Consider the following 21476-nt stretch of genomic DNA (forward strand, 5'->3'; position numbering starts at 1 on the left):
GCACACAATATGTCTGTCCTAATGACTCCAGGTCCCTCGGGAGGCCTGTTTAACCTTCAAACCCACACACTCATTTATGTGTGTGTGTGCTCTGTGTGTCCACAGAGATGAGTGGAAGCTAATGAGGGACCACCTCTGCTCAGAGGGCTCCCTTGATGCTAATAGCTCAGTGCTGTGATAAGAGATTTGTGGGTGGGCAGAGTGTATCAAAGGAAACGGTGGACTTCACAGTTTGTGCATGAAATCCTGAATCTGCCTCCTTATATTCAGATAAATATTCTTCATACTCTGCACAGAACATTTTCCTTCTGATCTGTACCTGGATCCAAAGTCTTTGTCTGACTCTTTCTCTTGGTATTTATCCTGAACAAACAAGATTACAGCGGACCCTCAGCACCCCCTTTGGACTGAGTATGAACTCTTTACTTCAGGGCGCAGGTACAGAATGATGAGGATGAGGACTAAAAGAGACATCACACCCTTTGTACCATGCAGTATTCTGCTGCTTAATCATTAAGTTTGAACTGAAACCCCTACATGTAATCATATGATGCTTTAAAGGTGACATATTCTCCTCTTTTTAAACCAGTTTCAATAAGTCTCAGAGCTCCTAAAAACATGTGTGTGAAGTTTCTTGTTCTAAATCCACTCTGATCCTGTATTTGATCATGCCTATAAACCCCTCTATTTCAGCCCTGCTCAGAACAGGCTGTTTCTGTGTCTGTACCTTTAAATGTAAATGAGCTGTGTCTGACCACGCCCCCTCTCTGGAAGGGGATTTGGCTCAGGCTTTCTCGCTCCATGTCCTATTGTTTACAGTGAGAAGGCAGACTCAGAGGGCAGAACAAAAACCTAGCTGTGGGAGTGTCACCCACCTGGGGGAGGGGCTACTGCCATTTGTGATGTCATGAAGGGAAATCTCCAATCATTGTTAATCAGTGTATAAAACTTGACTACATGTTGGCTGTGCAGTGCCTCTGTCGATGTGCACATATTAAAGATGTGCTGGGACAACATGTACCACTTTAAGAAAATGACCATCAGCTTCAGTTTGAAAGTGAAAACATGTGAATAGATGAACAGCTTTATACTTTGTCTGAGAGGAAATGGAGAGAATGAATCACTATGCATGTACACCTTTCTTGTTAAGCCTCCTTTTTTTGTACAGTTACTAATAATAGCTCGTAAATCGAGTTGATGAGATTGATGATCACACTTCTCTACCAATTTCAGCTACACACCCCTTTCCCTCCTGACTTATTTATCATCCTCCATCCCTTGTTTACCCCCTGCTCCCTCCCACTCTCTCTCTCTCTCTCTCTCTCTCTCTCTCTCTCTCTCTCTCGCTCTTTCCCTCAGCTGTCAGAGTTATTTGTCTCCTTTGAGGAGCAGCCTCAGGGTGCAGCCTCCTTAGCTCAGGTCCACAAGGCAGTGTTGCATGATGGGAGAACCGTGGCCGTCAAGGTCCAACACCCTAAAGTCCAGAGACAGAGCTCCAAGGACATCATGGTGATCGAGGTGAGTCTGAGTCTGTTAAACGATGGATTAAGTTAAAGGTGTCAGAGTTTTCTGGTTGTTCTGAATAACTGGCCTTCAATATTAATCCCTGATGATGTTATTTTTGCTGTTTCCCCGTCCTTAGTTACAGTGGCCGATGTTAAACATCAAACATCTTTGTGTTACTTGTGGAGAAACCCCGTGTCTATACTAAAGAAAAACTCAAGGAATACTAATCTCTTGACGCATCCAATTTTCTACTTTGCGGTCATGTCCAGAACATTGAATACTGAGATGTATCGGATGGTTTTTGTCATGTTAGGTCCAACATACTGCCCAGCCAGCAGCACAGATAATAAACAAGTCAAAAAATGAATTATTTAATTATTGACTGTCTGTTAGAGCAATGTAAACCACTACAAGAACAGCTTCACCTTGTTTTGTTTCTCTTTCTCCTTTGTTGTTATTCTGCCACTACGATGCAATAGCATCACTGCGATGTAATTGTGACATCTAATCCAGTTTGGTTTTAAGCTTAAATTAAAAAAAAAGACAGAGGCAGCTGCACTTTTCTACAAAGCTCCGGAAAGAAACACAGAGGGTTAAACATTTTTAAGGTTTATCCCGTGAAACTTTTGCATGACTCTGAGAAACCTCTGTGAGATTTCAAGAAACTTTTACAAAAGCCAAATTTTTTTTTGCAAGATTGGAGAGAGGAGTCCGTTTAAAAGCAATGTTCAACTGATGAGTTATTGATGCACATTTCAAAATAATATACATAAAATCTCTGCAAAGTGAGATTAGTCATTGTTAACATACCACTATGTTTGTGATCAAATGTAGCAATACAACATCTCACAAAGGTTTCTCAAGATCATGCAGACTTTTCTTGGGAGCTAATAAAACATTTTTATTTCTCTTTGTCCTTTTGCAGACTCTGTACCTTTCATTTGACATCATATATTTTGCCTACATCGTCTCATCATTTGTGTCTTCTGATTATTTAAAAAAAAAGTTATGCCAGAAATTGTCCCAATATCACAACATCAGTTTGAAGTCAACTTCCTGACAATGTAAAAGATGTTTCATAAAAAGCCGTTGAGCAGCAGACTTTTCCCAGTAATGAGCTTTGCGTACACAATCCCTTCAGTTCCCCTCGTCCTAATAAACACTGTCATAAAGTGTCAGGCGCTGACAGGACACCACAGTGTGCGTACAGGCCTGCTGGATGGTACATGACAGTGAGGCTGATTGTGATTTGTAATCGGAAGGTGTTACTGCGAGCGGTCCATTGGCTATTCCCCGACTTCGCCTTCATGTGGTTGGTGGAGGAGGCCAAGAAGAACATGCCGCTGGAGCTCGACTTCCTCAACGAGGGGCACAACGCCGAGCGGGTGGCCAAAATGCTGGGACACTTCCCCTTCCTCAAGGTACACACTTTTATACACACTTTAAATTGTTATGTTGTGTAAAATGTAATTAAAACATAATGTGAGGATTTGGAAAATATTAAAATTCCATGCATTGAAAATAGCACAAAGACAACATCAGGTGTTGAAACTTAGATGTTACATTGTTTGTTGTCCATTTGTCAGCGTTTGTTGCTTCAAAACCATTAATCCTGTACTGGCTTACAGAAAACAGCTGGTCAGGTTGTTCTATCATACATCCCCTAACATCTGGAATGAGGTCCCACATTACATCAGGACTACAACCTCAGTGATACATTTCAATCAGGAATATAAATCCCACCTGATGAATGGACAAACTCCCAAACACTGATTTAACTAATATATGTTTATTTCAGTTCTTCCCCCCCCCCCACCCCACTCCTGTCTCTAAATAAAGCCAGAAAATAAACCTTTAAAATATGACCCTGTTAGGTGAACACACACACACACACACACACACACACACACACACACACACACACACACAGGTAAACATTGAGCTATAATGAGTCCGTCTCGTTTAAAGGCCCTGATTCGTTAATGGAGGTCAAACGTAGTTTTCTTTGTGTCACAGCTTCTTCTCTTCTGCCTGTTGTCTTTTCCAACAGAGGAGGGTTAGCAGAACTCTGCTAATCACTTTTCTAATACGAGACAGAGTTTAAATTTACCTCAATTATCAGTTCATTTCTTGGTTTCCTTTTTCTTAATTTGTCTGTGTGAAAACTTCTTTTAGCTCCTGGGAGTGTGAGTTCGACTTCTCTCTCCAGCAGTCTGTCTTTGTTCCCTGTTCGGTCCCCGAGAGATTCAACTTCTCCCGTTTTGTCCTCTTTTTCTCTCATTTGCTTTTTTTAATTTTTTAATTGTAGAAGTTGTCCTGAGATGAAGACCTCAAACTTTTCCTTCCAGTAAAAGGTTTGACTGAAAGTTCTGCTCAGTACCTCATGAGAAATATTTTAATCTATATCAAGTTTGGTTTCTATTAAATCTTGGTTAGGATTCAATGATTTTATATATGACATTTCAGCTGTTAAAGTCTGTTCTGTGGCTGCTGGCTTAAGTGTTTTACTTAACCTATTAGTCATGTTGAGCCCAATAAATGTAGTAAACAGCGGCCAGGTTTAAGAATAAAAGAATCAGCCCTTTAGACATGAGCTTATTTGGTATTATTTCAAAGAGCAACAGATTCCTCAGAGGCCATGCTCCATCCTTAATGAACGTGTTTACTAAAAGGCCCTGTGGAAATCAGATCAGTCATCTATTTGAACAAGCTTTGATAAATCAAGATTATCTTAATATCTGTGTTTTCTCAAAGTGATTCAAGTGTCACGCTCGTGGCTTCATCTCCTTCACATTCAAACACAATGGACGCTCGTCAACAACAGTGACGCCACCGGAGAGGACAAAATACTGAGCTAAAAATGGAAACGCCTTTGTTATGTAAAGAAAGGGAAGACTTGAATGCGTGATAATCCGGATGCCATCACACACACACACACACACACACACACACACACACTTACATAATCTGAGAGTTGTGGGTAAAAACTAATCAGAGTCCCAGAGAGGGGAGGATTGTTTGAAGCCTGCTTTAACTTCAGAGAGATGAGGGGAGAGGACTCAGGTTATCTGACAGGCTCTGATTTTAAAGCACCTTCGGTATCCTTTCATTTTTTTAATCAGTAAGAATTCAGTTTTAGACTTTTGGACGTCTCTGGTTTGATTGCTAATGAGTCACTAAGATTTAATGGAGCCCGTGTTGCTGCGTTTCCTTCAATCAAAGCAAATGTGATCCGTACAGTATGAACTCTTCTTTAAGATTGTTTGAGGTCAGGCTTCATTAGATGTTATCTGATGTCCTAATCGTTAACAATATAACAGTAAAGGGACTTGAGCTTGTGTAGCGCTTTTCTAGTCTTCTGACTACTCAAAGTGCTTTTACACCACAGGTCACACCTACACATTCACACACTGATGGTAGAGGCTGCTGTGTAAAGAGTCCATCAGAAGTAACTAATCCATTCATACACATTCATACACCTGACGAAGCAGCAGGAGCAACTTTGGGTTAAGTGTGCAAGAACACATCAGATATGTGTTTGCAGGAGCTGGGGATCAAACCCCTAACCTTCCGGTTGGGAGACGACTGACTCTACCACTGACCCACAGCCGCCCCCTTAATACAGTCAGTCTTGTGTTATATCAATTCAAGGTTACATTATTTAGCATATTTGCTTTTTATTTAATTGTTCTTCAATATTTCATTCATAACAGTTTGTGAGTGATAAAGAGGGAGGAGTAGGGGCGAGGATGGCCTAGCAGTTGGCTCGTGCAACTTGTACAGAGGCTATAGTCCTCCAAGCGGGTGACCAGGGTTCGAGTCCGATCTGTGACTTCTTACCTGCATGTCATTCCCCACTCTCTCGTCCTACTGTCTATCCAAATAAAGGAAAAAAAGGCACAACCTGTAGAAAAAAAGAGAGCGTTTGATTCCCTGTGATTAAATACTTTTTACATTTAATAGTATGAAAAGGTAACAAAGCTTGGGGCGTCGGTAGCCTAGTGGTTAGTGCATGCACCCCATGTACGGAGGTTACAGTCCTCCAGGCGGGTGACCCCGGTTTGAATCGGATCTGTGGCTCCTTTCCCACATGTCATTCCCCTTTATGTTTGTCCCTAAATTCCAGCTCTACCCAATGTCCTCTCTGAAATAAAGTCACAAAAAAAACACAAAAAATAGGCTAAAGAGAGAGCAGCGGAGGTTTTGGGTCCCTTATCTTATTATGCTTTCTTCTACTATGAACAGTATGTCAAATGTCAGTACTGTATGTGTTCAGTGCCTATTTCTGTACCTGCACTCTTTGTAGAGTATAAAGAAAAAGTGCATGCCCAGATGTAATAAACATTTAGTTTTCTGTCCTCAGGTTCCCATGATTCACTGGCATCTGTCCACAAAGAGGATCCTGACCATGGAGTTTGCAGAGGGAGGTCAGGTCAACGACAGGGACTACATGAAGACACACAACATCAATGTCAACGAGGTAACTGGCGTGCAGTTTACAGACACTGAGGGTTTTATTAAGTGATGATCCAGGTTCACTCACACACTCACCTGAGGGAACAAACAATAACAGCTCGCCTACACAGCAGCTGCTTTAGTCCTCTGTAGGACTCTGCATGTTTCTGAGTGTAGGTCAGCTACATTTAGGAAGTGCTAAAAGCCGATTTTCAACAATGACGTCCCACATTAAGAAAACCACAAAAAGAAATAACCTTGAGATGTACACATATACTCTGTTAAAACTTCTGCTTTTATGTGTAATAATAAAACCTTTAAGGCTACAACTATGTGCACACTTCAGAGGTGCCTTGTTCATGATTAAGGATAAAGAGCTCTACAACTATTGCCCCTCAGTGGTTTTCCTCTGCATGTCTGAAAACATTTGAAGACTTAAAATAAAGTTTATTGTCTCCACGATGTAAATCCGAATGGATACAAACCATTTAGAATTTATTCCAAAAAATTGGTAATTTTTTTAATCTTTAAGGAGGCAAAGATGAAGCCACTCCCCCCGGGTGCTTCATCTGAAATCTGAATCTTTTCTTGAGTTGTGTTGTGTTGTAACTCTTATAAACAATATTAAATCTGCCCCACAGTCAATGTTTTCATCTACTGAAGCATGTCAAGCTCTCAGCACATCGCCATGCCAACGATTAGTTATAGCACCACCTACTAGCAACAGGAAATGAACGCTTTGAAATCTGATGTACAGTACAGATCCTCCTCAAACATACTTATAAATCAGGTGCAGGTATTGATGAGAGCTGGAACATGTTACTACTAAGAGACTAAAACCTCCTTATTTTGACACAAAGGTAATTTTTTGTTACACTTATCAGCAAGTAAGAAGGTCTGTGACGCTGTATTTAAGTGCAATTAGTCACTTTTATTAAAAATAAAGAAATAAAAATAAAAGACAAAAGATGACTCAAAGGAATCAGTCCTCGGCACGGCAGCAGCAGAAGCAAGTCACAATTCTCTTGAAGAATTTACGGATCTGCTTCAGCCTTTTTTTAGTGCCGGAGACTCCTTCAGCATCTGGTTCTTTAGGGTTTGAGCAGGGAGGTAGTCCTCCTTCAGTTGACCTTGGGACTGCGTTATCATCATGGGAGTCTTTCATTTGAGCTCCATAAGCAGACCAGCAGGAAACTGAAGCTGCAACTTCCTTTAAGGAGACATATGTTTGTTCTCCTTCACAAGACCAGGAATCTGGAGCCTCACCGGAGGAGAGATCACTGACCTCTTCATCAGAGAGCCAGGGAGCCAAACCGTCATTACAGAAATGTCTCAGATCGGCAACAGTGGACCCGGTAGTTAAACGTTCTTTATGAGACGCTTGGTCACAGGAGTCATTGACTGTCTCTCCGTCGGACGATCCAGTGTTTTCATAGGAGCTAGTGTCTTTGGCTCCAAATAAAGACCCAGCGTTTGGAGCTCTTGATCCAGAGGTTTGATCTCTTACATTGGATCTAGTATCTTGGCAGCAGCTCATCATGATTCGAGCGTTTCTCAGACTACACGGAGAACGACAAATGAGTTGTTAGTAAATCAGTCAATCAATCAAGTAAACATAAAGTCCTTCAATCCTCTTGTGCTATCTACTTGAAGTACAAACATGGCAGCCACCTTGAGTGTGTAGAGATCACTTACTAGTCACTGCTGTCAGTGCTCTCCAGGTGGGTCATAGTGATAAAAGGGTGCTGCAGAGCTTCACGGGGAGTGATCCTCTCATCCGCGTCGAGATGCAGCAGACGTTTTAAGAGGTCCACAAAGACTCTCCTGTCCTTACGCTCGGTAGCGCCCCCTTCTGGATACAACTGGATTTGGAAACAGATTATTGTAAGTTTATGTAACTCTTTAACATCACAGAGACGGATTGTTTATTTTCAATCAATGTGAACAACTGCAAATAAAATACAGGAAGGAATGAAACAAACGGATAAGGGCCCCAGACAGCAAATCTTGCGCTAGCAGCGGCCATTTTTAAATGATCAAAGTATTTCTTAAATACTTGAAATTCACTTCCAAATTTGTCCCAGAGCCCTAAAGACTTGCCTCATCAGCACTTTGAGAAGTCAGGACACTTTGCGTGATTCAAGGGTTAGACTTAAGTATTCATATCAACTGCAGAGAGTACTTACATTAACCAGAGCGTCCAGGCAGCTCGGCAGCTCAATACAGCTGTTGCGCTTTTGCACTTCAGTGCCGTTAGCCGCTGTAAACTCGTCAGGAGTCTAAAGATACAAAATATATGAGAAGAGTTTAAAATAAAGTTCAATTCAAGTGATTTTCCAACTCAAACTAAGCAGAACGTGGTTACTTTACCATAATCGTCCATGTTGGACCCTCAGCAGTCGCCTCCTTCTTGAAAAAGAAACGGCTATATATGCCATCACGGAGCTGATATTCCTCCGGCATACCCAGAACTTCAACGATGCACTTCATCTGCACACACAATATACACACACACATCACATGACAATCTGTGCAAAAAGTCTCACTTGTCTTTGGTTAGCTTACGTTGTCTTATTTAAGTTTACATACCATCTGATAGTCGCAATCGACCGGGAAGAGGTTGTCAGATAGAAAGAGGAATGAGAGGATGCAGCCCAATCCCCAAACATCTATAGACTCGTTAAAGGGAAGGCCGAGAGAGACTTCAGGAGCCCTGAGGATGAAAAAAAAGACCCCAGATATGTCATTTTATTGAAGTTACATATGTGTGGTCAAGATGATGTTGTAAATGTTTGCTTCGACTGGAAGATCCTTACTTTTATTTCAGAATAAAAATCAGGTTTGAATTCAAACAGGAAGTAAAGTTATTTTTTAGCTTTATTCAGTACAAAACTTCAAATTAAAATCTAAACAAAACCTTTTTTTAAATGTGAAATAATGACATTTTAAACATGCGATTAAAAATGCAATTAACTATGATTAAACTATTGATAATTAGCTTTTAATCGCATACTCACAGAAGTCTTAATTTGATGTGCAATCATTGAGAAACACAAGAACAGCATGGATATTTAAAACAAAGTGGATGAATTGATTTGCATTGCAGGATAAACGTACCTGTATCCTCCTGGTTGAATCTCCTGACCTAGCTTGGCTTTGGAGGCTGGTATGGCCTCACCAAAGTCAATCAGTTTGACTTGTAGCGGCTGGTCCTGCCTGTTGACGAACATTATATTGTCCGGCTTGATATCAGTGTGCACGATACCAAGACTCTTCAGGCCATCCAGGGCGACCAACAGCTGCAGAGACAAATCAGAAGAGTTTGAGGTTGTGTAGAGTTCAGGGTTGGAGGGTTTGATCTGTAGCTGAGCAGATAACTGGTTTCATATGATAATGTTTACATACCTGCTTTGCAATTGGCCGGATCGCATTCAGAGAGAGCGGTTCCCAGTTTCTGTCTTGGAGCAGGTCGTAGAGATTCCTATCCAGCATCTCAAATGCTAGACAGGTCTGTCCCATGTACTCAAACTGCTCAAAGAACTTCACCATATTGGTATTGTCTGGATTGAGGGCAGAGATGACCTTTAAGGTGGACACCTAGTGAGACAAGAGGAGACACAACAACCAGTTTATAAAACTGTGAGTCCTTCTGATGGAGCAGACAGAATCTACAGTGTGTAAATACGTTATAAAAAATCAAAAGGAGTCGAATAATCTACCTCTTTCTCAGCATCCAGGATCAAACCAGAGTCCTTTTTCAGGATCTTGATGGCCACAGTCTCTTTGGTTTCAAGGTTCAGGCACTTGGCCACTTTGCCAAAGCAGCCTTCCCCGATGAACTCCAGGACGGAGTAGGCAGACGTGCTGCTGAACAGGGTTTGACCTGCCTGAATGTCAGTCACAAAGACTGGAGAGCAGGGAGACAATATATTCAAGTCAGTATGATTTGAGTCTAAGAGTATTGAATATTACACAATGTCAACACAGAGCATGAAACTGTACGGAGTTTAAAACTATTTCTAGTTTCCAACTCTTGTCCCTAGTCTGCCTTTTGAGTGTTTACTTAAAAAATAGACAACATTCAGTGTAAAAACCTCTTAAGACCCCCATAAAGCCCTCATAACACTTTAAAACAACAATGTTACAACATGTTAAAATATGTTTTGAGTCTTACCAGGTGACATTTTTACACAGGCGGTGGTTTCCAAAGCTGGAAATGAACCTTGAAGTTCGAATCTTCACAGATTCACAGCACACAAACGGACGACAATACAACAACGGCAATAAAACAACAACAATAAAACAACAATAATAAAACAACTCTTCTCTCAACAATAAATCGCTCGCTACAACTAGAATAAACTCTCTCTCAAAATATATGTCTCTCCTCTCTCTACTCTCTCAGGGGACTGACCAAAATCTTGCAAACTGCTTCCATTTAAAACTCTGTCTCCTTATGACATCAAAACATTCTGGAACTTAAAGAGGTTATGAGGTCATAATGTCTGAAATTCAAACGTTCTGAAAAACATGTTTTTATTCAAACGGCCTCCTGCTGCCTTGCACCTTATTACTACATAAAGACGGGTTACATTTTATTAATTTAATCTCTTTCTTTCATGTAATTGATTTCTAACCAAATGGTTTTTTAAATTAAACCTTGGATTTAAGAATTTTCTTCTTTAGGATTGAATTCTCCTTTTTAGTGACGATGATTAAAACCAGTAAAATATTGGATACTTTTATACTTTATTTCAGACCCATAAATCCATATCATTATAAAAAAGCACAATATATATATACATATATATATATATATACTGTGTATATACAAGACATTAACAAAGAGATATAATCATTACCTTTCACAGTTTGTCAGCAATTAAAATACAAAGAGGCATTTAGTTCTGGGTGTAAAACTCATGTGTTGTATTTCGATGTTATGTACAAGAGGTAACCGTGTTTAGGCCGGGTTAGACCTGGAGCAGTGTGAGTGCAGGCCAGCAGGGGTTTGGAGGGGAAGAGGGGGGGTGATGCACAGTACAGGACATCTTTACCTGGTGTGAGTGCGCCCTAAGATTCAGCTGACGATCCACCCAAAACTGCATGTTGAACAAGGTTTCTAGACTCAGCTGTTGCATCCCGATCAGCTTACTGGACAACTTCACAATCTCTTTCTGTTCTTAACAGAGAGGTTCACAAACCATGAAACAACAGAAAAAAGATTCTCTGACTTTCTTTATAAGACACAGGACGTCCGGCAGAGCAGCAAACTCAACTGCTATTATTGACATCGTTTGGAGAATATCTGGTTTTTGGTTAAGGATTCCTTTAATGTTCAGAGATATCAAGTTTGGTCACAGGAGCAAAATTATTCAAGCATGTCTCCTCCTGCCCAAAACAAAATGACCCAAAATAAATGGATGGAAGATTGAGCTGCCACTAGTGTCAAAATAATCGACGCCATGTTACAGTGAAGTTAACTTTCACCATCACCTTCTTCATGCTCCGTTTTCTCTCTTTCACAGAAGACGTTTGGTTTCCTCACAGGAAACTCAAAAGCTTTGCAGTGGTAGGAGCAGAATACTTTGGTGTTGTTGAAAGAAAACCGCTGACTGATGATGTTTCTGTGTACCGTCTGACTGACGTATCTGTATCGAGTAAATCTCATATCGAGATTCTTCAACCCTACCTTATTTATTTATTTATTTTATTTATTTTGTGTGTGTGGATAGACTCAGAAATCAGGGAGAGAGAGAGTGGGGAACGACATGCGTTAAAGGAGCCACATGTTGGACTTGAACCCGGCCCTCCCGCTTCGAGGACTACAGCCTCTGTACACGGGGTGCGCAAACTAACCACTAGCCCACCGGTGCTACTTTCACCCTTCTTATAGTTGACAAATACAATCAGGTGCATTCACCCCAAGAGGTACCGTAGCAACCATTGTAGCTTTATGTGTTGTTACTATCAAATCTTTTTATACTTTTTAGATACAGAGGCCCAAAAGATGTTCAAAAAAACAAATGTAATAGTCACTCTGACGTCTCTGCAGGCAGACCACACTACAGGTTCGAAGTCTTTCATCGTAACTCACTGCTGTGTTTGGTGATTTACTTGAATATCACACATACAATCACACAGAGGGAGAAGACAGTGATAAATACATGATGCATAGTATCTCATTTATTGTACTTTTCATGTGCAAACAAACATGTGAATCCACACCGACACAGACAAAGACACACTGTCTGCACATTAAGCACTAATGAGTGTTATAAGGCGACTGATGTGAGAGATAGAGGACAATAAACACACACACAGAAACTCAGGATGGATCGTATTATTAGGTGACAGCGTTGCAAACTGGACTGTGTGTGTGTGTGTGTGTGTGTGTGTGTCAGTATGTATCTGTGTGTGTAATCACAAGATGGATGAGGGCCTAAATAGACTTTCCTCTGAACTTGGCCTCTTGACGTGAGCAGAATGGGACCACGCTTTGCTCCACTTTTCTTTGCATTCTCCCCCACGCTGCTGAGATTGAAGATGTGCCTGCATGCACTGAGCACGCTCATAAACCTCAGTGGTCGCAGTGTTTAGTACACAGGCTTTACACTGCGACACATTCTTATGAGTTGGTGTGAATATTTACAATCTTAATCCAATTGTGTTTAATGCAACAACAACAAAAAAATCACAGTTCTTTTGTTTAATTGGCAGCTCCAAATTAAAATGAATATGCTTAATTAAATGAATTATCTCAGTGATAACAAAACAATCTTATGATGTGTAAGTCTGCCTCATTGCCATCAGGGGCTTAATGAGCCAGCAATACTGTATTTACCATGCAGAAAACAGAGCAGTACGAGTCAAGCCATAAAACTCCTCAGAGGTGATTTAACCCCAAACTGTGTATAATTATTTAACCAGACCTCGCATAGCTTATTGACTCCTCCATGTCAGGATCCAACTTTTTGGGCTTTTGTGCCTTTATTAGAGAGACAGTGGATAGAGTCGGAAATCAGGGAGAGAGAGAGAGTGGGGTTTGACATGCAGGAAAGAACCCAGAGGTTGCTTGGAGGACTACTACGCGCACACTACCCACTGCGCCACCAACTTTTTTTTTCACATTCCACCTGCTGATGACTTCAGTCTTGTTGCCTGTTATTGATTGTTTGATAGAACTTTATTGTCAGTCATGGTCTGAAATTTGTCTCGCATCACAGCGGCTCCATTTGCAAACATAAAAATTAAGACAAAGATACAAACATTTGTAACAACATTAAAACGCCAAACAAGTATTCAGAGGCCTTAAACATGCTTCAATCTGGGATTCAGCTCTACATTCAATTTAAAGGATTGACTGGTGAACAAAAGAGTGATCTTATTAAAACATGGGACCCTGTGTCTCCAGTTTGATGGTCATAGTTCATATACTGTGTTCAGAGCGTGGTCAGGATCAGAGGTGATGCTGTTAGCCTTAACGTGTTTTTATCGTAGGCTGTGTCATAGAGTCTCTGCATTGGTCGGCCTACAATCTTTGAGCAGTTTAGACTTTAAAAAAAGTGGACAGACACATACAACATGAGGTGTTACAGTACTGTAGGACACACAGAATCAAAGAAGTAAAGAAGAATAAACTAGAATTGGTTGACTCACCTCAAAGGATCTCAGCCGGCGGAGGAAATCAATTCTTTGTTTTGTCTTTGTACAGATACTGTTGGCACTTTTGTCTCCACACAAGTTTCTGTTTTGTGAAAGCTTTTAAAAACTCAGTTCTGGGTCAATTGTCTGTTGATGGCACAGACAAAAGTGACAGAGAGGCACCTTTGTGTAATCCAAAGTCAATGAACAGAGATTAATTGTTTTCTCTTTAAGTTTTGGCAGGACTAAATGCACTCTGTCTTTATAAGACTTTTATTATTTTTATTATTTAAGAGCCTGGTAAAAATCCCTGATGATAAAAGTACATTGTCCTGAGGTGATTGACCTCATGATGATGCGCTGACTAGGTGTCTTCAACACTTTTCTTGTACTTATTGCTTTATCTCTTATTTACATTCCTTATTCTATTCATATTTCTATTACCTTATTTCTACTGATATATTGTATGTGAGAGCATCCGTATCGACCAAATGTCTTCCTGTTGATCAATAAACTATTTCTGATTCTGATTCTGATCCAACCCTACAACTAAGGTAATGCATTGTGAAAGTCATCTTTTGGATGTTTAAGACACATTTGGATAAATTGTGAAGGTTTATTTGGATGTTAGAGGAACGTGATGTATCCTTGTGCAGGTTTTTGAAACGTGTTTTCTGAGCAGTTCACACCTTGATTCCTGTGACTATTTATCCAAACATCAACGGTTCTTAAAGGAGCAATATGTAACTCTGATACCTAGTGTTTAAAATGGGTGCTGCAGTCCAAATTCAAAACATTGTAGAGAGCTGTCCCCTCCCCCACCCCCTCCTCTCTAGAGTCGATGCTCACGCAGGTTACCATGTGGTGGACACTGAAGCTTCAGTGTTTATCCAGCTCTGCATCGGTCTGTAAACCTTTCTGTGTTCTAACCTCTCTGCATTTTTCAAAAAACATCTCCAATATTGATCTTAGTTTGAGCACGTTTCTGCTCGTGGAGCTTTTTAGAAACATGCTGTCATGGAGCCCATGAAGCTATAAAGTTGTGTGTTCAAGTCGTAATCATTGTTCAGGTGTTGTGATGGTTTCTTTAGGGTTGAAGATGGAGGAGTCAGGACAGTGTGATGTGGCCTCCTGCAGGTGCAGTCCTATAAGCTTATCTGGTCCCAAACTACATTAGCTCTCAGTCTGAAGCTCATTGTTGTCAGAAACAGCAGCACCAGCACTATGTGCAGCACATTGTGGTGTTTGAATGAAGCTTGATGGGGTTATAACCCTGTCAAAATAATAATTTGATGACGCAGAGTAAGGACTTATTTTAAATATGTCTTCAGGGTGTAATGTATTGAATCCTGTATATCAAAAAATAACACTGCAAAGCATTTAGTCTTGCATATAAGTGTAATCACTCTATAATGGATGAACAGTGTGAAAAGATCACCCTCAATCCCTACAAAAATATTGATACTTGTCTGTATGCAGCCCCAGTGTCTTCAGTTTAGTCTTCTTTTTGTTCAAAGTTTAATTTCACCATCCTCCTTAAAAGATGATTTCTGTTGTTTTTCAATTCTCACTTGTGCCCTCGAGGAACAGACGATGGCTCAGGATTAGGAAATTAAATGATGATGTTTGAATAAAACTGACCTCTCTTATCAGTAGATAGCCGGGTTCCAGGGTGTGAACATTTCAGCAGTACATTCAACCAAAAAAAAACTGCCAAGTGAGTCTTTTAGTAGTCACCTTAAAGGTCACATATTCTCCTCCTTTTCATTCAGTTTCAATACGTCTCAGAGCTCCACAAAACATGTGTGTGAAGTTTCTTGTTCTAAATCCACTCTGGTCTTGTATTTGATCATGCCTATAAACCCCTCCATTTCAGCCCTGCTCAGAACAGGCTGTTTCTGTGTCTGTACCTTTAAATATGTAAATGAGCTGTGTCTGACCACGCCCCCTCTCTCAAAGGGCTTGAGTGTACTTGGGCTTTCTCGCTCCATGTCCTATTGTTTACGGTGAGAAGGCAGACTCAGAGGGCAGAACAAACACCTAGCTGTGGGAGTGTCACCCACCTGGGGGAGGGGCTACTGCCCTTTGTGATGTCATGAAGGGAAAATCTCCAAACGGCCTGTTTGAGCACACATTTTCTGAAAAGTGGAGCAGGCAGAAGACGGAGAGGATGGATTTTTCTCATTGGGGGCTTTGTAGACATGCTAGGGACACATATTAGTGTTTGAAAAACATGGTGAAGTTTATTTTGCATAATATGTGACCTTTAAATCTAAGATTATCTGATAGTAGGCTAGCTAACATGAACACAAATGTAAAAACCTGAGTAAGAGACAAATACTTCCTGTTTGATGCCATAGCAGCGTCCACATACACCAGTCCTGCGCTGCACTGGAAATTTTGACCTACAGATTAAAAAACACTCAGCTCAGACATTTTTTTAGCAGCAGACAAAAACGGGATGTTGCAGGTCAGTCGGTGAAATTAGCAGCAGTGCATCTCACTTCTGATTGTGTGTGCTGCACTTTTTCTCCAGGGACAATCTGAGGAGCTCTAATTAACCGCCATTTGTGTGTGCCCATTCTGAGATAATTTGTTGGCTCTCTGTTTTCTTTTTAAAAAGTTATGTGTGTGTGTTTGTAAGCTTGATTTTCTGTAACTGTGAGGACCAGTTTGAGTTTTAAACTGTTGTAGTGAGGACTCTGTTTGTTAGAGGGTTTTGGTCTTTACTTCGAGGTTAGCCTGGTGCAAAACGTAGCATTGCACTGAGATTATCTCCTCAGATGTGTTTGTGTGGTGTTTTTATGACTCACTATGCACCATGGTAGTGTGTAGATGTGCATTATCGGGGGTTGAGGGGATGCACATCCAGCAGTGTAGTACAATCTTGATACCATCGTACATTTAGTACAATCTCAAACCCACCTGATTTCACAGATTTGTTTTTAAATAATAAATAGCAAGTCAGATCGAATAGAGACTAAGATTACTGTAACATCTTTTTCTTTACTGTGGTGGCCCAAGGGCCTTTCTAGGCACATTGCTAGAAAAGCGTTGCCAGTAAAACCATTGTGTTCCTATGGTACAGCGAGCTTTCTGGGTGCTTGTCTTTACTGCTTCTCTAAATGCTGGGATGCATTTTTCTAGCTTTTGTTGGGCGCACAAAAAGTTAAGAAATTTTCATTTTCTCAGCTCCAGACGCAGAGTCACGGCGCTCGCCAATGTCACTTTCGGCCAAAGCAGCCAATTAAGTCAAGTGGGAGGCGGGCTTAACTGCTTACCAGACACTTACCACAGAGCTCACTGATGAGATGGTGGAAAGCTCTATGTTTGCTCAAATCAATTTTTTCCCACTTATTTTCTTACATTTGTTCACCCGAGTGCACAACCAGCCCCACTCCACAGGCGCTCCCAGCTGTTTATTCCCCAGATGCGCTCAGGCGTTCTTGGAGCGACAGCGCTGAGGGCGACTGTGTGATCGGGCCCTCAGACAGCAGTTATCTGTTCCTTCTGCAGCCTTCTAAATTAAGTGATAATGCACCTTGTTAGAGCACTTTTTGCAGATTTTGTGCAACCTCACAGCCAATGCAAATTAAAGTACAATAAAATGGAGTATTCTACACATAATTTGTTTTTAATCTGATGATTTGGTTTTTATTTTAAGCTCTGTTGTGTTCTTCCCTTTCAGATTTCGTTTCTTGTGAAATCTTTTAGGATTTAATAAAACACTTCTCTTTACCATTCCCAACAGATCTCAGAGAACCTGGGTAAGATGTACAGTGAAATGATCTTCGTGCACGGCTTTGTTCACTGCGACCCTCATCCGGGCAACGTGTTGGTCCGAAAATGCCCCCAGAGCCAGAAGACGGAGATTGTCCTGCTCGATCACGGCCTCTATCAGGTGAAAAAATCTCCAGGCGGCTCTAACATAAAGAAAAACATCATTTGTTCTAATATTGCGGTCCATTTTTCATGTTGCTGGCTGCGGCCTTGAGTAAGCAAACAGTCAAGATGCACATAAAAAATGGACGCCACACACACTTTCACACACACACTTTCAGGAGAGCTGCAGGGGGATAAAAGCTTTTTGATAAACAACTCATTTGATGTTGTTCTTAGCAGAGTGCAGCGGTCTCGCTTTGGATTGGTACATCACTGCCTTAATCATACAGACCCTTTATGTGACCCCACACACACACACACACACACACACACACACACACACACACACACACACACACACACACACACACACACACACACACACACACACACACACTCTCTTTGATTGTTAACACACATGTTGGCACAAACAGTCGCAGGCTGATGCACACATGTCTGACATGTTTGTTGACTGCTGGTTCCCGTATTCATGAGGAGGATTTATCCTTTCATAATGGCACCAATTTATTCTTAATGACTTCTGAGTCCTGCTGTCATTTTGGAGAATCATTTCAATCCACTCCTCATGAACACAAACATACACACACAGACATTCAATTACAGCTCCTGGCACCACACACTGAGTGTGTTTCATGTGCGTCAGTGGGTCATGCAAATGTCAGGAAGCATTAAGGTGAGGATTGAATGTGTCCAGTGTAAAAATCATAAAAAGAGTAAAAAGAAAATGTGTTGAAGTCTTTTACTGTTAGACTGGATTCACATTTTAAAATTAGTTAAACATTTGTAAAGCGCCAATTCAGAACGAATGTTATCTCAAGACACTTCACAAAAAGAGCAGGTCTAGACCTAATCTTTTTGTTATATTATTTACAACATGAATCCATCATGAGCACTAAGACACATTTAGCAAAGTTAGAGTGGAGAGAAAAATCGTCCTTTTAAGAGGCAGAAACCTCGAGCAGGACCAGACTCATGATGAACATCTGTCTGCTGCGACTGTGTTGGGCTTGTAGAAGGAGATAACGAGGAGATTCAAGACGATAATGACGGTAAAAATGGTAAAAGCTTGTAAAGGAAAGTCTGATCAGTCTAATAGAAACATTCAGGACTGATCGTGTTAATCATAGCAGTTGGAGTCGAGCAGCTCTTAGATTCACTTTAACATTTATAATAACGAGAATACATTTAAAACTGATACTATTAGTCGTAGCATTTTGAGTCAGGCATATCCACAGCAGGCCGTCTGCAGCAACGATCCAGAGGAAGCTACGAAATAAAAGAGCTCAGGATCTCCAAGGAAGTCATATGATTAATAACTGAAATGGTACATCAGAATTTAAAGTTAGTGACATGAAGTTTCTGCAGCATGCTGTTAATCACGTCGTCTGACACCTACCCTGCAGTAGTGAGGTCGGTCATCATTGATAAGTGTATAAAAATAGTCTGTCTTTTGCGTTATGAAAGACATCGACATTCATCTACGTCTGTTTCAGAACCGGATTAGAAGTCCCCACAGGACCTTAAAGGAAGATACAATCTAAACAAAAGACATATTAGGATTCTTTTCTTTCTCTCTTCAGGTCCTGCAGCCTGACTTCAGGTTGGACTACTGCAGACTGTGGCAGGCTCTGATTAAAGGAGACATGCCCGGTGTGGAGCGCTACAGCCGCAGACTGGGAGCTGGAGAGCTGTACCCGCTGTTCGCCTGCGTCCTCACCGCCCGATCCTGGACCGCCGTCAACGCTGGCATCAGTTCTGTGCCTGTTACACACTCTGAGGTATGTGCTCTCAGTTCATTCCTTTTTTTTTTTTAAACGGGGGAGAGACTGGGGAATGAGATGCAGGAAATGAGTCACAGGCCGGACTCGTACCAGGGCCGTCTGCTTGGAGGACTGCAGTCTACGTACATGGTGCGCGACCTGACCGCTAGGCCATCTTAAAGAGCTAAATCTAAACATCAAGACAATAGAAACAAGACAAACAGAGACACATTTATCCTCAAAATCTAGAGGGTGAATGTTTAACCCATGATATGAAAGTCCTGGATTAACTAAAACACATGATCAAGTGATTCTGTCAGCAGTAGGAGAAGCAGCACGTCTATAATGGAGTTACATAATTAAACAAAATAAGTGGAAGAGTAAAAATACACTTTGGATCATTGTTATCAGAGCCTGAGTGAAGCAAGAGTCTGTGGGAGGGGGGGGGGTTGTATTGACAGCTGCAGAGATTCAAACTGAAGTGCATCAGTTCCATCAGACACACATGAGATGAGGACTGAAACACTCTGTTGAGATGCATCCGCTGTCGACAGGGTGTTAGTGCTGGAAATCTAGTAGATGTTTCACATGTTCCTGTAGTGAAACCCTCAGCGAATACTTTATATTTTATACAGTAATGAAGGTCATTTATTTACAGTGGATGTGCGCACATTGTTCTAACTAGATCGTTTTCCTTGATTTAGACTCACTTTCTTACTGAGTCCTGATGCTGATGAAAATGTGTTGCTGATATGCAAAGATGAAGTATTTGGATATTCTTGACGCCTAAAAAAAGACTTTGAGTGTCTGTTGACATGGAAATGTTTTCTTTCATAACAAGCTCTTCTATCCCCATATTACAATCACGTCACATGTGAAAGTCGGAGACCAAGATCGCAATCAGGACGACTCAATAATAAAAAAAAACATGATACATTGATAAAAGTACAGTGCCCCTGCTTTGTTGTATTTCTTGTTTTTGTCTTTCATGATGTTCGTTTTTCCTTTAAAGATGTGAAATTTGACTAAATAAAAAGTAAAAAAAAAAATAGTACAATCTCAGTCCATGAGTGGGCAAATAAATAAGCAGACATTCAAACACAAAAACAAGTGAAATGAACACAAATTAAAAAAAAAGCTACAGTACTTTTCAATTCTAAAATAACTAGCTACTAATGACTAGCTGGACCAGCCTTTACAGTACATAAAGATACCCAGAGGTCTTGAATCCTGGCTTTCAGCTGGACGGAGAGACTGGGCCTCTGTATGCAGGAGACTTTAGATTGTGGAGCAGAAGACTAGATGTAGGCTCTCTTTACTGGAATCAAATGATGTGAATCTCCTGAGAACAGAGATCCTCTGTTGGACCTTATTGTAGATCAAATCCACATGGTGTCTCCGGGAAGGAGCACTGTCCACATCCTCTCCCACATGACCTCACAAGATGATCCAGGTTACTCATTTTTAGCAAAGATGGCTGGCTGCTCTTTTTTATATTCCCCTTCAAAATAACAGCCTAGAAATACAACTTCATTCTCTTCGTACTAAAACAATAGTTTCCAAAATCTCCATTGTTTTTCTCTAATGTGGCTGTAATACTCTATCTCTGCAGCCAGACAGAAATATTAATAAATGCTCCAACATACTAACTAACTAAAAAAAAAAGAAAATCTGGTATCTGTGGCTTTAAACGTGTCACACTGTATGAATGGAAGTGGATGACTATCCGGCCTGCCTTCCTTCCGAGGTGTCTACCTTCAGGCTCCCTGTTATTGAGCATGGTTTTCAACAAGCTAAAATTAGCATGCTAGCTGCATATGGCCGAGACTTCCTCAAATCTTCTATATCCAGCTTACTTTGACTGGTTTCTCCAAAGTTACCTACACCACTGTTACAGCTCATCTAGCAAATATTCTCAGAGTCATCTCTCAGCTCATCGAAGGCTCAAGTTTTGACCCCATCATTGAAATCACTTAAGTTAGAGTTAATAGGTTTTTTTCTTCAAGACGGGATTGTTTTTAGAATCCACCAGCAAAAAGGGAAAAAAAGAAACTGTTTTTTGTGCGTTTGTAAGTGTCCCATTAACCACAGGGGTTCCACAATGCCATCTGTGCTGGAGAGAGTTTATTTATACCTCTCTTATGCAACATTTTTAAGCTGGCCAAAGTACTACAAAACAGTCTGCTACAGTGTGCCACCCCCTCACAC

At 40.9% G+C, this 21476-nt stretch overlaps 1 protein-coding gene across 1 annotated transcript in view; it reads left to right on the forward strand.

The window, feature by feature from the left end:
* adck1 (aarF domain containing kinase 1) overlaps positions 1 to 21476 on the forward strand; it is a 63251-nt gene that overhangs the window by 29516 nt on the left and 12259 nt on the right. Inside the window, exons 5-9 of the mRNA XM_061063150.1 lie at positions 1360 to 1518; positions 2769 to 2927; positions 5870 to 5986; positions 17357 to 17506; positions 19089 to 19286. Coding sequence (XP_060919133.1) covers positions 1360 to 1518; positions 2769 to 2927; positions 5870 to 5986; positions 17357 to 17506; positions 19089 to 19286 — 783 coding nt within the window. The remainder of the gene's footprint in view (positions 1 to 1359; positions 1519 to 2768; positions 2928 to 5869; positions 5987 to 17356; positions 17507 to 19088; positions 19287 to 21476) is intronic.

This window comes from Labrus mixtus, chromosome 18 (assembly GCF_963584025.1).
Source record: "Labrus mixtus chromosome 18, fLabMix1.1, whole genome shotgun sequence".
NCBI classification, from domain to species: Eukaryota; Metazoa; Chordata; class Actinopteri; order Labriformes; family Labridae; genus Labrus; species Labrus mixtus.